At 39.7% G+C, this 17,501-nt stretch overlaps 2 protein-coding genes across 9 annotated transcripts; one reads left to right on the forward strand and one right to left on the reverse strand.

Moving 5' to 3' along the window:
- Positions 1-848: 848 nt before the first annotated feature.
- Positions 849-17,382, reverse strand: LOC124407748. Of its 6 annotated transcripts, none has more exons than XM_046884218.1 (5): positions 17,176-17,382; positions 16,014-16,104; positions 3,727-4,525; positions 2,944-3,569; positions 849-1,729 (listed from the first exon to the last, which is right to left on the reverse strand). In XM_046884218.1, coding segments are annotated over exons 2-5 (1,749 nt in total). In that variant the 5' UTR covers positions 16,016-16,104; positions 17,176-17,382; the 3' UTR covers positions 849-1,407. The 6 variants fall into 6 exon arrangements, with proteins under 6 accessions (XP_046740174.1, XP_046740177.1, XP_046740178.1 ...); XM_046884221.1 differs by having other exon boundaries at positions 16,042-16,104; positions 17,176-17,381; XM_046884222.1 differs by lacking the exon at positions 17,176-17,382 and having other exon boundaries at positions 3,727-4,335; positions 4,412-4,525; positions 16,042-16,223.
- On the forward strand, positions 6,478-15,515 carry LOC124407747 (glutamic acid-rich protein-like). 3 transcript variants are annotated; one of them, XM_046884214.1, is made up of 7 exons: positions 6,478-7,128; positions 11,278-11,563; positions 11,762-12,049; positions 12,984-13,550; positions 13,807-14,101; positions 14,349-14,646; positions 14,826-15,515. In XM_046884214.1, exons 1-7 carry the CDS (start codon positions 6,943-6,945, stop codon positions 14,985-14,987), a joined length of 2,082 nt encoding a protein of 693 aa, XP_046740170.1. In that variant the 5' UTR covers positions 6,478-6,942; the 3' UTR covers positions 14,988-15,515. The 3 variants fall into 3 exon arrangements, with proteins under 3 accessions (XP_046740170.1, XP_046740171.1, XP_046740172.1); XM_046884215.1 differs by having other exon boundaries at positions 6,480-7,128; positions 13,900-14,101; XM_046884216.1 differs by lacking the exon at positions 6,478-7,128 and adding an exon at positions 10,055-10,144.
- Positions 17,383-17,501: the final 119 nt, after the last annotated feature.

Below are 17,501 nucleotides of genomic sequence, written 5' to 3' on the forward strand. Positions count from 1 at the left end.
GAAAAATTTCATTATGTAAGACAGAATTCCTTTACCAACGGCAGAAAAAAAAGAGTAGAAAAAAATCAATGCCGCAGATTCATAGCGTCAAATTGCTTAAAAATTATGCGATTCTCCGTAGCGCGAGTCCGGAATCATATTGTGATGTAAAAACATCAAAAAAAAAACACCGAGGAAGGGTGAAAAATGGAGAAAAAAACAAAAAAGAAAGACAAATATACACGTTCGGGATCCCCCCCGCTGCAGTTTTACACCGCTTTTCATGCGTCGCGCCGCGCCGCGGCATAGAATTTAGCGCGCGCAGCCTGCGCGTTTTGCCCAATGGTTCCAATATAGTGATAGTAATAAGGTGAAATTGGTGGGTGTGCATTCGCAGCACGCCCAGTTGTCAGACGGGCGCTACTACTGCGTCTCGGCCCGAGGCTTGTGAGTGCCGTACCCACTCGGTATTATTATTCCGCCTGTTACTATTATCATTATTATATCCAGAGGAGTGCTATCGGTGGCGCCATCTCTTCGCTGCTGAGCTAACCACTTGGGAAAATAAACTCACTGAAATCTGCTTGCGGGAGCTTTTTTTTTTCGCGCGTCAGGAGCGTGCGAAATTTCGGATTCATCAGGCAGCTTTATGCACCTGAATTTTTTTTCAATATGGAATTTGGAATCAGGTTGATGTGAATGCGGAGAGATATAATGCTGCATGATTAGCGTAGCTTTTAATTCACAGTACATAATTTGACATGAATTAAATTGGGTGGCGAGGAATGATAACGAAATATGATTTAAATATCATATGAATTTGTAGAGCGAGGGACGTTTTACCAATTCGTAAAAATTGATTCTTACTATCGACGAATTATTTACTTTTATTTTCTATTCTATCTAACAGATATTAGAACGCCCTCGGAGAAGATTCAAACTACTCAAATGGAAAATGAAAATAAATGCGATTTTAATTTATCCACCCTAACGGAAAATAATAATAATACAGATTATACGATAAGAGAATATTTAAAAGAACATAAGCCTCGTAAGACGTAAACATAAGATTAGGGCAACATTACAACTTAATTCTTAATATAAGGCCTCTAGGGTTTCACTAACGGTCAAATTAGCACCATAGAATTAGGGAGAGGTGACAATATGAAAATAATTTTTTCAGTCTGATATGCGAAGCTGCTACATAGTATCAAATACCACGAGGGTTGAATACAAATGTACGAATATCATAAAAATTATTATAAAGCCTACAAGTGACTACGAACTCTAGTCTTTTTAAATTTCTGGCCTCCGAATGAATCGGGTATAATACAATATCCTACCCATCTGTAGTATTCATACATTCTACATCTACTATTAAGCGATAAGTGTCTACGAAATTCTACGAGGCTTAACATCGGTCCCTTTTTAACCAAGGAAAATGAGGCTTGCGGAACCCTTGTCCTTGTTTCGAGTACACGAGCTTTTTGACTCGTCATTCGACCTATAGACGTGAGGTAAGTCCACTGCATTTTCGATAGCTTCGGCTCTTATGTCCAATTCTTCCTGAAGATACGAGTGATGCTGTTTCACTGGAGTCTCAGCTACCCGCTCCTTGTCGTTCAACGACATCATCTCCCATTCTTCCTCCAATTCTTGCAGTAATTTCTCTCTCGCGGCCCGTTCATCCTTGCTCAAGATCGCGTTGTCCTCTCGGACTCGTGCTTCCCACAGAGACTTGGCCTCCTCACTGCGTGATCATGAATTTCATGCATAATAGAGATAATGTATTCACGAAATATGAAAAACAAAGTAGTCGACCAAGACTGGATGAGAATTAACTAACTATTGAATCCTCTATCTGCCAATTTTCCTCTTTGAATCGCAACGATGATAATACAAAAAGAAGCACAAAAAAACCTCAGCTACAACTATGAAGGTGGAAATCTAATGAAAGAAGAATTTACCTTTGGACTGCACAGAGTTTTGAGAGTGAGAATACAGATACCATGAAAAAACTTGGAAACCTCTAACTTGGAAACTTCATGTGGTTTGCACTTATTACCTAATTATCTCTTTGCAAATCGCTTAACAGAGGTTTGGCTAACGGATCTCGGTGAAAATGTCAAAGTGATTTACGTGAATGTATAAAATCAAAATGTGAGGTGGATAAATCCACGCTTCACAGCACATGCACGCTAGCGCAAAAATAACGCGAAATATGTCGTAAAATATGTCTGGATAACGTGGAAAAAAATACAGATTTCGTGCGCAACAGACTATAGACATTCAACACAACGAGATTTCCGTAGTATTTCGCAGAGTGAGTAGAACAAAAATATAGATTTCAAACAACTCTAAAGCAGGTCACAATTGGCAAGTGACAAATCGTGTTGAGAAATACGGTTTTGGCTTTTGGCCTGCAGTACAAATCTTTAGAACATTATAGAAAATATGTGATTCATCGCTATAAATTGCCACATTACCGTGACGTCTATTCCTATAATATATATATATATATATATATATATATATATATATATATATATATATTCGTGTCGCGTTATATACCCAATTGTCATTTTCTCGCGGAAAATATACATACAATCGAAAATTATTTCTGCACGTATAAGTACATACACCCCTATCCTCTTCGTCACTTTGGCCGGTCGGCAATCAGCCAGGAATTTGTATCACGTAAGACGTTACGATCGATACTAAAAAGAGTTCTTATCAAATGACGAGTACGTAATCAGCAGCAATGAATAATCACGTGAGGTCCAAGGCCACTCGTAAAGAAAGAGTTTGAGACTCGATTCCGAGATTTTTTTTTTTTCGTTTTTTTTACAATACAATATTGCGGAAAGTGGTAACGATAGCGATAAATATCTGAAAATGCCAAGTGCGCCGTTCACGTTCATTTATATTAACCCTGGTGAGAATTGCGAAACAAAATCGACTAACCTGTAAATCAAGTGGTCATTTCCACTCGATTCGCGTTTGTCCATCAGCTCCATTCTGTCGGCCAACTTCGTCATCTCTAAACGTTTGGTCTTATTTTTGACCAAATTTTTGCAATTAAAAATTTCGACTTCCCTCTGAAGTTCGAGTCGGTTTCGCATATCCCTAAGACGAAGTGCTTCGCCCCAATTTTGCTTCTTGCAAACCTGAACCTCCCTGCTCTCCAAATCCTGTATCTCCTCCAGCAATTGACTGTGAGTAAGGAAGCAGACCGGATGTTTAGCGGGATCGTCGTATTTCCAGGAGAAATTTATATTGTCGGTTGATGAATTTTTTTTGTTAGTAAAGCCATCGCAACCCGGGCTCGAAGCATGAGACCGGTTACAGCTCTCGTATATCTGCTCGAGTTCCTGATCAGCCGTTGCGTAGCGTCTTTCGCAGACTGTCTCCTCATGATCCTCTGCTTCTCGTTCTGCTTCAGCCTCTTTCTCCATCTCTGAGACATGTTTCGACGGGCTGGCCTGACTCATATTTGTATTTGCCAGGCTCCTGCCCGAGTTATTCGAAGGGTTGCCATAATGTCTCCTCTCCGAAATGGCCGCGTGTCCCGCGTATCCCATCACGCTTTCCTGTAAGATGATAAGAAATTGATAAAGTCACGTCGATTTGCTTTTACCATATATTTGAAAAACGGTTTAGGACTATCAGGATTTGATGAGGCAGTCTGCGACAGCGTATAACGGAGCAGAGAGTGTAATAAAAATAATTTCTGTTCGTTAATCTTACCTGGTCTTCGTGCATCTGACGTACGGACGAAGCAGTAGAACTTTGGTCAGCGTCTTCCCTGTGCTGACGCTGGTTCGACCCTTCGTCAACGCTGTCAGTAGCGGTTTCGTAGTGTCTCCTCTCTCCGGTATGTTTAACAGTCGACGTGGTGAAAGAATTGCCGAAGCTGTCGATGTTGCTACCGTACATCATGTGCCCTTGGATGTGACGCTTCTCACCGTGATGACGATTCTCCGGATTTTCCTTGCGGCTCTGGCAATCGGTGGAGTAATTCCGCAGATTGGTTTGGTCCATACTTAGGTTGGAATTTCTGCAAGCATCAATGTGGTGTTCACCCTGATAATGACGAGAACAAGCACCACCAGTCTTGCATTCGCATGGACCGCTGCACGATTGAAAACAACCGTAATTGTGAGGATAATAGAGTGCTTTCTCCGCTTTTTTCATGTCGAGCTGCTTCCTCAACTCGTCGACGGAGGCTTTGTCGGGTCCGTCTCTTACAGAAGGCAAACCGGCGGCTGCCCGCTCTGCAATTTCGCCCCTGTAACCGGCGTCCTCGTCCCTCAGCATTTTTCTCAGACTGTTCTGTCGCCGACGAAGTCTTTCGGCCTTGGATTTACCGTCAATGAATTTATTATCACGGTAAGAACCCCTGGAGCTCCAAGAGTTGAAGTGCTCTGCTAACCTTGACTCCCGTTCAAAATATCTTGCGGCCTGACAGTGATTATCGAATCTCCGGCAAGCTTCGTTACGTTTTTGCACCGCTCGCTGATAATCTCTTTCGCGAAGACCACCGACCCTGATGAAGATCAACAATTTGAAATCAGGAAAATTCTTTTTAGAACAACTATGGATGATCGAGTTAGTCCGAGAAAAAGGCGTGTGATGACGATTTGCTTTTGGTTAATTTTTATGTTTTACGTGTGTAATTAAATGTCAGACTTCGCAAGAGTTTTGTTAAATAAGTTACTCATTTTCCCCGTACTTCCGTAAATATTTTCACTGTAGCTTTTGCACCGGTTTTTGTTCTAGAGACGGACGACAGCTGCTTAGAGAATTGTGTGCGAGTCAAATTTTAACGTTTGTGCAGTTATATTCTCTGTGCGAGCTGGTCGGTACCCTAAAATAGAATGTTTCATTGATTATTTGCATTCCTCCGACGATTCTTTTACTGCGAAATTTCGCTCTCGAAGCTCGGATAAATCCCTTATAATTTCCGCAAGGCGGAATTGAATAAAAGCGCCACAACAACTTCTTTGGCTAAAAAAGTACGAAAGTACAAAAGGCATGCGAAAGGTGAGTGAAAAGTGTCGTTTGCGTTCAATTGCGTTAACTTTAAATCATTTTCAGATCAGGCTATGAAACTTCACGGTTACATTTTGTGCTTTTTATTTTATAATAAATTCATTCTCGCATTCGATTACTCATTGTTCAAGTTCTAAAATTATCCATACACGCGAAAATTCCTGCATTTTGCGTTTCTCTCCTAATTAGCAAACGCTTTTTTCTCTCTCTCTTTCTCCATTTTCCATTTTCCATGTATGTCCATTTTCTTGTACCGATCCTGATCATTGCATTGGTAGCCAGTTATCACTTTCGATTTCGTATTTCTCTTATTTTACTTTGCCTATAATTGCTAATTTTTTCTTCAGTTTATCTTTATTCGATCTATTTTGAACTATTTTTCCGTCTACCTACTTGCTTTTACTGTTTCTATTTTATCGTATCCTGTATTATTTTTCTGTCGCTATGTACTTGTCCAACATCACTACGGACGTAATAAACCTCTATATCTATCTATGTATCTAACTATCTATTTATGTATCTCTCATTCATTCTTTAATCCCAATCAAACCTTTTACCAGTTGTTGAACGTGCCTAAGAAAAAGATCGAACGAATTCAATCGATATTTCGAATAGAATAATAGTACTGAAATTGATAGGTATACGCGACTGCAAATTTTGGCAAATACCAGTTAAATCTTGTGACGCGATCGAAATATAAATATACAATTATCGTACAGCGTGAAGAATTTCGGTTCCAAGCGTCTCTTTAAAAATGACATCATATCCGTAGGCGCAGAATTTTCGAAATGATGACTTCTTGTTACAAGTAAAAAAGTTAGATAACTGCGCTGTTACGTGTAGCTTGACAAAACCATGGCTCATATTCCCCATGCAAAAATCTGCAAATACGGTAAACAATGACCGGAATAAACGATCAATCTCAATGCATACAGTAGATCATGTGCAACAGAAATCCAAGTAAATATCAACATTCGAGGACGATATTACTTTCCCACTTTTGTCAAACACAAAAGTTCCGTGAGTAGGTACACCCACTCGGGTTTGGCACTTCCGCTTCCGCAGATCGCATCTTCCGTCACTAACGTTGAATAAGATTGAAAAAAAAAATCTGTAAAAGAAAAGTCGGGGGAGATGCGTCGGGAAAAAATTCGCGAAACATTGAAAATTGCATTGTAAACAGTTGCAGAGGGGGTGGCGATGAGGGGGAGGGGGCGTGGGTGAGAAGGGAAGACGATACGCATAGCTTTGCCAGCGTAAGGCGTAAGCACGAAGGTGCAGAGACGATACGGCCTAGAAGACGATCTATTTTTGACCTCGCGTCCCGTGTGACGTCACGTGCCAAAAATACCCGAAAACAGGGGGAAGCAGCCAGGGGGGCCATCGCGCGAGTTACAGGTCTCGATGTCTCGACTGGATTCGAAAAAGTGGCGTAAATCCAGTTATTTCGAGGATTCGTTGCCAGCGCGTGGACCTCGAGTCGTCTCGCGACGGCGCTGTTGGACGTAACATTAACGTCCGTCAGTGTTAATTAGGATACAAAATACATAGATCGCGAATTTGAAACTTGGTAGAATATTTTATTCCTTCCAGTTATTGTTGTCGTTGTTTATTTTTGCTAGTGTAAACCGCGAAATCAGCGACAGAAGTGTTGCAGCGAGATACGCCCCTCGGCGTAAAATAGGCCGCGGATTAACGGCCGCAAAGAAGAAAAAGAAGAAGAAGAAGAAGAAGAGCTTGCGAGACTGTCGAAGACGAAGACGAGAGTGAAGACGTTCCTTCACGTCGTTCGCCTCATCGCTCACCGAATTATTCCCGCTAATCTACGAAGCGCGAGTCACGCGTTTCCACGGAAGACATTGTTTTCTTTAAAAATATCCGAAACCGCGGTGCGACATCAATTTTGACAATATGCCAGGAGCAGGGGGGCAGCAGCAGCCGCAGCAGCAACCCCAGAGGACGACCTTTCGCCCACCCTGGGTCAAAGAGGGCCCCAACCCTTTACCGATGCCCGCCGCACCCTGGACTCTAAATTCCAGGAGGGAATCCAGGCCCAAAACCGACGAGCCACCGGCCTTCACTCAAGTCACTCTCAAGGTGAGTTTCGAAATTGATTTTTACTCGCAACCCTTGACGGATTTGGCGAGATATTTTATACTTGCGATGCGTTTGGGTAGAATGAAAAGAAAGAAAGTAAATTAATCGTTGCAACGAATAGATACGGGTGTGCGAAAAAAGGTTCAAGAAAATATAGGGAAGTTGCGTGTGGAATGGGAGAAAAGTATGTTGAGGCCGCGAGTCGATGCTCATGCCATGTCGAAGATCATCCTGAAATAGAATACGTGGCACGCTTCAGCAGGTGGGTTAAATTATTTACGTACGGACCACGCCAATCGATCATCAGTAAAACTTTTGGGCAACTGGTCTTTGATCAGACTCACCGAGAGCAAACAATTTCCCGAACAAGAAAAAATAACGCCAAGTTTAGTGAGCAGTTTTATCATTTTAAAAATTTATTTGATTTTCTAAGACGAAAAGTGATCACGTCTGGAATTAGTCTATACATTATAGCATTGTAAAAATTTCCTGTAGTTTGTACAATGTTTTTACAAATCACTATCAAATTTTGAAAAAAACTTCAACTGTACTTTCTAAATTATTGGCAAAACGTATTTCCAGATTTGTTTAAAGATAATGAGTTGGAAAATCAATTTTAAACAAAAAAAAAAGACAAGAAGAAAGAAAAATTTACAGGAACGGCAGCGTAGAATAAAATTTTCGCATAACGATTTCATAGATCGAGTTATCCGCCTTCTTTCAAGTTCTCCTAAACTATACGATGACGATATCGATTCTGCCAATAATGTCTCTAAGATCCAGCTGTCGCGTCGTAGAAAAGCCACATGTGCGATCAACAAAATACAAAATTAACGGCAAATCCAAAGATGCGAAAAACTGCGCACCAGAGTTGAGCAGCATGTATTTATTTATGATACCTACCCATTATTTCGCAGTATTTCCTGGATTGTAAGTACACATTACTACTCAAGCATCATTTCCTGCGGTACTTTCTTCGCGGCTCGGCAATACACCGTAAATATTGCGCCTACAGTTTCCGGTGGATTAACAAATATTTACTGGACACGGTTTTTACGGCAAAAGCACAAACCATCTGCACAAGAAATATGACAAAACTATGCCTTCGGTGCAACAAAACGGTTGCGAGATAAAATGTTAAAATATTACATCAACGTTTTTCAGTATTGTAATCCTGTTGATGATGAAACTAAATTGCCTTTTTGCGACAGGACTAAACGAAGACGGATATTAAATTGTGAAAAAAGCTACATACTATGTCATTGTTGGGACATGGAGAACTTTTCGCTGGTAAATTCAATACACATACGTTGGTATATATATTAAGGTGGCGCAAAAAAACCGACTATTTTTTTTTTATTGAGTCTCGTGTGACAAAATATTAGTTTTTGATGTTTGAAGAGCCCACTCCAAAGAACAGTTGAAAAAAAAAATTTTAAGAGGTCACTCCACATTTTTTAAAACATTAGAAATCGTCAAAAATCGATTTTTTTCAATTTTTTTTTTCTCGTTACGGTATAATTTTATAGACAAAAAAAAACTAAGTTTCCGAAAGTTTCAGTTCAAAATTTGTATTTTGAACGGTCGCTCATATTTTTTTTTCAATTTTTTGATGCATTTCTTTAGATCTTTTCGAGCGACCTTTTAATATTCGAATATTAAAATTTCATAAATTTTTTTTCTTCAATTCAGTAAGAAAGAATCGATAACAATACACCACGACATGAATTAAAAATCAAACAAAATACCGAAAACATAATTTTTTAAAATTTAATTTGAATTTGGAGCGACCTCTTAAAATTTTTTTTTTGAGCTGTCATTTGGAGTGGGCTCTTAAAACGTCAAAAACTAACATTTTGTCCCACGAGACTCAAAAGAAAAAAAAGAAAAAAATAGTCTTTTTTTTCTTTTCTTTTTTTTTTTTTTTTTTTTTTTTTTGCGCCACCCTTATATATATATATGTAAAAACGGGATATGCAGGGAGTTTCGATTTCTCGCTGCGCTCGCAATACTGCACGCATCGGGTCACGATTATATTTAAAGCTAGAGGTTTATTTCAAATTCTCGTTGCTAGTGCGGCCAGCTGCGTCTTCCGTCAACCTACACCTATACCGAATGTAAGTTAGGCCGATATAAATTCCCGCAATCGCGCTCAGTCGTATAGGTATTAGATATATATCTATGGGACATAAAATTTATCCGTCCATCCGCAACATGTGTATCATACCGTATAGAATGAAAGTGTCGATAGATCACAGGACGCGGGTCTATCTATTGATAGGAATTATGCGTGTAAACGACGACGCGACGAGAAGCGAGGAATAGACACGGGATGTGCATTTGACGTCCTCTCGGCCGGCCAATAAAAAACCCTCGTAGCAAAGAGACGAATAACAACAATAATATTGGGAAAGCCGTGTTTATTTAAAGACGGGCGGATCGACCGTGTCGTCTCTCTCTTTCTATCGGTCGAAGACTCGAACGAGCGGAGCCCCCCAATGACGTAAGTTTAATTTGTACGCCCGTTAGTGAGCGCGTGAAACTCCCCACGAGGCGACGGAGTGAAAAAGTGCTCCAGCTGTCCGATGAGAAAAGAAACAAATAGAAATTTACGCGAGTTTTTTTATTTCCCCTCTTTTTTCCCCCTTTTTTTTTTTTTTTTTCTTGACACCCAAATCTCTCGAACGATAAATTTTTTCCCCCCATCGAAGTATATTGCACACAGTTGGTGATGTAATAAAAAATATTGCAATTTGGATGTTTTTTTTTGTTGTTTATTTTGCGATTTACGAACGCCAAGAAATCTGCACCAAAACATCCATTCAAGACAATTATATCTTGTATATTTTAAAAATAATTTGAAGATCGATAATTCAATCGAAGTGAATTTAATATATATATATATATATATATATATATATATATATATACATCTGTACTGCACAAACATCTACGTTCGATGGATTTCTGGGCAGCAATAACTGCGGACGATGAGGACGGCGTTGATTATTGGCACGTATGTAACCGTAAAATCCCGGGGTAATAAAATATACGTACATATGTAAAAGAAAAAAGAGAATTTACTCGCAGATTTATATACGCGGCGCATGAAAGGGGAAAAAATGGCGTTTAGCCACCGCTCGTTTCGTCAATGTCGAATTTTTCCACACTGAAGGTCGTACGTATAAAATACTACAGAAACTTGAAGGCTTTAAGATTCTACGTAAATCTATACGAATGTTTCAAAACCTAATCGTAGTCACGCATCGGAAAACACAAGTTGCTTTGTAAGATCGTTCCATAGATGCAAAACCACTCCAAAGTCAGTCAGCAATTGCACGGTGAACGCAAATTATGACTTGCAAATTGTAGAAACGCCTTATGTTGTATTACCGGTTTTGAATTAGAGAAGTTATTATGAAAAACGACGGGGTTGAAGTTAGTATAACTAATTATCGTAACGAAACCTTTCGAAAAAATGACTATTTTCATATTTTTACAATGATCTTAGGATCGCAAAGTATGAGTATATTTCGTTTTATTAAAATTTCACTGAATTTCAAACAGTTCAAAAATTACAAGATAACGATTCTTCCTCAGCACGAATCGTTACGATAACGTTACTAACTTCAACATGATAAAAAAAAAACGAACAATAAGACACAATGCACTTACATCCCTCTCTCTCTCTCTCACTCTCTTTCTCTCCGCATTCAGTGTTCGCAATTATCTCGTCCAAAACTATCGCAACTCCAGATAAACCGCAGACTATAAATTATACAGTCGATGGAGACTTGTATTTCTTCACTTACGTTCGATATTCTTCTTTTTCGAAAGAAAAAAAAAACGAATTCCCGTCAGTCGCCAGTGATCTGTATTACACATAGAATATGCCTGTAGTATAACGCATACACTGACAATGAGGACACGGTAGTGCGGTGGATGCTAAAAACAACGCTATAAATTTAACCGCTGGTTTCACCGGGTCGTTAATCTTTCGTCTCTCGAAGATACCTAGCGACGCGTAGCGCAGCAGTTTGCCCACCTATTCAAAGTTTGTCGTTCATTCTTTGCGGCCACGAGCCGCGTTTCAATTTTCATACCGATTAGGGAAAATCCTTCTGAGAAGTTCGTTCCGCTGTCTTTCAGAGCGTCCCGAAGCCGGTCGAAGCGCCGATCAACTCGACACCCGCAGCAGACGAAGCGCCAACACGAAAACAGAGCAAGATTACAATCATCCCGTCGCAGCCTAATACTCGAGAAACCGCGAGTAAGCCGGAAACGGTGAGCAAACCGGAACCCGCGAAAACAAAACCCCGGGAAAATGGAAGACACGAAGCTCACTCTAGACCCCAACTCGAGCGGCAAATTCGTGTCGAAAAATCAAGATCTCGCGCCGATGTCGTTCCGCTTTCTAAGAGCGAAAGCACAACAGGTGAGAACTTACACATATTATATACTTTTGACCAGTTTTTAATCGAACAGTGTCTTATCGTTGGTTTTTTCTTCTTTTTTTTTTTTTCTTTCTTTTTTGGCTGCATATCTTTTGTCGTCGTGTCGTCTCGAAAAAACTCGTCAATAAGGAAAACCGAACTGATCCGTTTTAAAGTTTGAAATATTTTTAAACCCCCAGGAGCACCCACACTATCAAAAAGTTCATCGAGGGCGGCTATACCGCCTCCACCGCCTCCTAGGCCACCACCTCCACCGCCAGCTAGAACCATTTTGAAGGAATTGCCACCCCTCAGTGATAAGCAGCAAAAAGTGATAGAAGCTTTGAAATCAAGGCCAAGAAAGCGACCGGATTGGGCATGTATGATGAAGGAAGTAGAGAGCGGAAGAAAATTGAAGCATGTCAAATGCAACGACAGAAGTGCACCGATACTCGAAAGAGTTAACAAAGTTGTCGAGGACCCTGCCGGTGAGTTTTGCAGATCACTGCGCCCAACATGTCACGATTTTGTAATCGACCACACTTTGATTCTCCGTTTTTTGTTTTTGTTTTTGTTTTTTGTTTTTTTTTTCAATGTTGTCCGGAAGAAAAGCTATACCGACAGTTAATATCGGGTCGGTCGATTAAATAATGTAAAAAAAAAAAAAAGAAATCGGGGATTTGTTTTACCATACAGATAATTATGATTGTCTGTGAAACAGATTGAAATTTTTTCAAAATTTCTGATGCGTTGTTCGAAAGATTATAATTAATAGATATTATGAATAGAAAAAAAAAAACTTGTCGATTTCGTCGAGTTACTTTGGACGATGTAATTGATCGAGAGAAAATAAATATTCCGCCTCATCACCCAGGATAAAGGCGTACCAAGAGTTCGTTACAAAAACCGCACCGTGATTCTATACTTTTTGGAAGTCTTCGTTCATCCGTAATGTTCGTTACCGACTAATTGATGCGAGGCAAATGAAGAAAAAAACGTCAGTCAGTGTGCAGGAAGATTACAGGAGGCTGTAATTTTTGCCTGAAAACAAAATCTCTCGACGGTTTTTGACCATCAATGAAACGCACATGTTATTTCAAACAACTAGTGGAACGTGACAAGCGGATTATTATGATTTTCTTTTCCTCCTCGCCCGAACGATTTGTAACGATCTTCAGAGAAACCAGCGTGAGATAGATCCGGCAATGTCATAGTAACGAGTTTAAATTTCTTGCAGTATTTGTAAGATTTTATTTTTTTATTTTTTTTTACCATATTCATTCTCTAGTAAAAAAAAAATAGGAAGTTAATGGAACGATTAGTACAGGTGAATCGAATGTATTTGTTGTAAAAAAGAAAATTTTTCTGTTTTTCCCTTTGCATTTTCTTTTTCTTTTTTTTTTCCCCCGGGATCCATTTCAGGCAATGCCCATTTTGTGTTCGAATCAGAGAAATCGAACATGCACAACAAGCTGCTGCAACAGATCCAATCGGGGGTGAAGTTAAAAAGCGTAAAAACCAACGACAGGTCAAAACCGATGCTGCAGGGTCTGAGAAAGTTCCGTAGGCAGATGACGATCGAGGAACAGATACAAAAGGCCGAAGTCGCGCCCGTCGATGAAGTCGTCCCCGATGAGATGGACGACATAGACGCGGTCCGCGACGATCTACAAAGTACGAAACAGATGCTGGCTATCGAACTGCGAAACAAAGAGGCGGTCGAGAGGGATAACAAGAGATTGCAGGCGAGGATCTTGAATCTGGAGGTCGAGCTTGAGCGCGAGAAGTCTCAGAAAACGGTTCAAGAGTACAAGAAACAGGACGAGAAGTTGGCCGAGTCCCTCAAGCGGGAGGTCGAACAAGCGAGAAAAGAGGCTGAACGTATGGAGAAGAACTTTGCTGCGGTTGCGGAGGAGAAGGATAAGGTGAAGAACGAGCTCGAGGAGATGAAGAGGATGTACGCGGCTTTGGAGAGACGCATGAAGGCTGGTAAGTTAATCACACTGTCTTCCTGCGGTCGGACATTGATTTGTTATTTACAGTTTACACGCAATACTCGAAATTACCTGTATACAGTATCAATTGCAGCACTCTCAAATTCACCGCAAAATTCCACTGGAGTACAGGGGGAAATTGACGCACCATACTTTCACAACGCAGTACAGTCGGACCCATTTTACTGTTTTGATAAATTTTATTAATTTGACTGTTCCCTCCCCCTTTTTTCCTAAACGCGGCCGCGTAGAGATAAACTTTAGTCTGCCAGAGCCATGGTCAGATGTCGATTCAGAATTGGAAGTAGATGAAAGCGCGGACACGTCCTCGTCAAATTTTTCAGGCATGGCATTAGCTGGGTGTCCCAGTGCCAAGGATGTCGCAAAGATCGCCTCCCAGAAGAGCGTCGATCAGCCGGAATATGAGAGCGAAGAAGAGGAGGAGGAAAGCAGCGAGGAGGATGAAGACGTTGATCCTAGTGTCGCAGCCGAAAAACGGGTTCAAAGAGAGCTCAAACTTTTGACTACAAAGATAAAAACCTTCAAGTATGTTCTGTGAAAAATTTCTTGCTAACTACTTTGACAAATTCGAGTGACAATCAAGAGATATCGTTAGTATAAAATGAACTTTAAGTTTAAGATTTAAAACTACATTGGAAAGTCTTTTTGATAGTAAATACAGTGATAATTTACGTGGAACTGTATTCTCCCGTGAGAACCTGAAGCTTGATTCAAGGCCATTGCTGCGCATGAATAAGATATTTAATTGAAAAATTGGTAACTTGTTGCACAGGGATAAAGCAGCAAATGCCAAAAAGGAGAGGCATGCATTGCGGGAGCAGATAAAACAGCAGCAAAAGTTGTTGAAAGAAGAAAAGAAGAAATTCAAGCGACTCCAAAAAGAGGTCGATAAAATGGCTAAGCTTATGCACGAGGAGGAGGAAGATGAAGAACCGGAGGAAGAGGAAGAGGAAGAAGAAGAGAGTGAAGAGTCTGACGAGGAATCCGAATCTGAAGAGTCGGAGGACGAGGAAGAGTCCGAAAGCGAGGATGACAATGCTCCGGTTGAAAAACGCAAAAACAGTTTACAGGTCAGTTATCATTATCATATCTATCATTGTTTAGAATGTCCAAGCAATGGGATCAAAACTGATAAGTCAGTTTGAAAGCAGATTTGATAAAAATAATTTGAAAGTTGACAATTGTTTAAATTTGATTCAACACTCTGCGGTGCTCCAATTTTTACTATAATTTTTTACTACTTCCGCAGACACAAGTCAAAAGGCACGAAGGGCGTTTGGCTACGCTAAAGAAAGGAAATTATCTACTCAAGGCAACGGTTGATCGTTTAAAGGATGATTTAGCGCGGCAACGTGAAGAAAGCATTACTCTACAGGAAGATTTAGACTCCGTGTTAGCCGAACTAGGCTGATGTATCAATGGTATATCGATAAAATGTTAATCCATATACTTTAGGGTGTTTCATAAAAAAATAACTTGCCATTTTCTATTCTGGTACCCTCAAAAAAGTTTGCTTAGGTTAAAAGTAAGATTCTGTAAGAAACAGGATCTTTTTCCTAACCTAAACAAAGTTTTTACAGGGTGCTATAGGCCTCTTGCGTACCTTTCAAGTACGCTACTAGTGTACATGAGACCTGTGTACGTATACAGTCGTCAGCGCCGCCTAACGTGGTCGTCTGACAAAACTCGGACGTTGATTCCATATATGTACACAGCAATACAAGCACGTTTCCTTCGCTTGAAAGGTACGCAAGAGGCCTATAAAACCACGAATTACTTTTTTCTGAAACAACCTAAAATGCATACAATACATACATAAATACACAATATAAATATACACTATACACTGTACACGAATTATACTAAAAATCATAATAATAGTTATAAGCGTACGAATAACAGTAGTGATTGATAATCGTACCATGTGATGAATTACATAGAAAAAAAAACACGTACATACCTACGCTACAAAACTTATATCAAATACCAGCTGTCTCTGCACAGTTGCACCTGTTCTTTCCAGTCAATTTTCCGATCACTTAAACGTTATTCTTCACGAGATTAAAAGCGATTCAACCACATTGAAAATCGAAAAAACATTGTGTTGTTGGGTTGATGTAAGTTTTGATCACTTGCAGTGCATATAATGATCGGAAAATTTATGGTTGCGTAGGCTTCAGGGTGCAGTGCGACCTTATACGGCACAGCGTGAGTCACGAATCAGAAAAATCGATTCTACGACCTACATACACGTAATTGTAAAACTAGCTAATAATTAACGTATTTATACATTGACAAGCTACTGTATTTTGTTTTTGCAATTTGAATTGTAAGATATTTTTTTTAATAAAGAAAAGATATTGGCTGTTGATTATATCTCGTTACGCATTTCAGGCTGCATCTACGATGCCGGTTAGTAACAGGCATTTTCACTCACATTTTCTCCAATTCCTGAAACTCCTCACCTTTATAATCGCTCTTCAAGTTCTAGTTGAGACGCTCAGAAGAATACTGCGTACCTTGAAACACTGCAACACAAATTATCGATCGTCTTCAACGAAAGCAAAAACTGACAACTCCGTGTTATGGTTACAACGACGTAGAGACGACGAGCCGGTTGACGATGCAGTGGCCAATTGAAATTTCGATACTGCAACGTACTACGCGACAATTCCCTAGCAATTGTCAACTAGATACCCTAGAATCGTTGGTAACATAGGGAATTTTGAGCTTATCATACAAGTTTGAAATACGCGGAAATATTTGAAAATCGGCAAGATTCTTGAATTGATTTGATAACTTTCAGTGACAACGGTGTACGTAAACTGATATAGGTATGTATACCGTATATGATAATGATAATTGCGAAATGCATAGTTTTAAACAAATGTTCAATCACATCCGATTATCATTTTTCTTTTGACCTAAACAAACTTTTTACGGGTTGCCATGGTGGAAAATCACGAATTGTTTTTTTCTGAAACACCCTAATATACATACATACAGTATATAAATATACACTATACACTGTACATGAATTATATTAAAAATCAAAATAATGGTTATAAGGGTACGAACACAGTAATGATTAATAATGGTATCATGTGATGAATTACGTAGAAAAAAATAACACGTATGTAATATGCTACAGAACTTATATCAAATACCAGCTGTCCCTGCAAAGTTGCACCTGTTCTTTCCAGTAAATTTTCCCATCACTTGAACGTTATTCTTGACGAGGTTAAAAGCGATTCAACTACAGTGTAAATCGAAGAGAAGTTGTGGTTGAGTGGATTAAAGTTTTGATCATTTGCAGTGCGTGCAATGGGTCGGAAAATTTATGGGTGTGTAGATTGCTTGATCGCAGTGCCACTATGTACGGCACAGCATGAGTCACGAATTCATAATTACACGTAATTGTAATACTAACCAAAAATTAACCTGTTCATAGATTGACAAGCTACTGTATTTTATTTTGGCGATTTAAATTGTAAGATATTTGTATAATAAAGAAAATATATTGGCTGTTGATTATATCTCTTTGCGCATTTCAAGCTCCATCTACGAGCCGGTTAGTAACAGGAGGCATTTTCACTCACATTTTCTCCAATTCCCGTTATTTCTCACCTTGACAATGGCTCTTCAAGTTCCAGTTGAGATGGTCAGAAGAATACTGCGTACCTTGAAAGTTTGAAACACTGCGACACAAATAATCGATCGTCTTGAACGAAAGCAAAAACTGACAACTGCGTATTACGGTTACGACGTAGAGACGACAAGCCGGTTACGATGCAGTGACCGTTTGAAATTCCGATACTGCAACGTACTACGTGATAATTCCCTAGCAGCTGTCATCTAGATACCCAAGAATCCAAGGTAAAATAGGGAATTTTGAGCTTATGGCACAGCTTTCAAACCGCGGTGT

This window comes from Diprion similis, chromosome 6 (assembly GCF_021155765.1).
Source record: "Diprion similis isolate iyDipSimi1 chromosome 6, iyDipSimi1.1, whole genome shotgun sequence".
In the NCBI taxonomy this organism is placed as follows: Eukaryota; Metazoa; Arthropoda; class Insecta; order Hymenoptera; family Diprionidae; genus Diprion; species Diprion similis.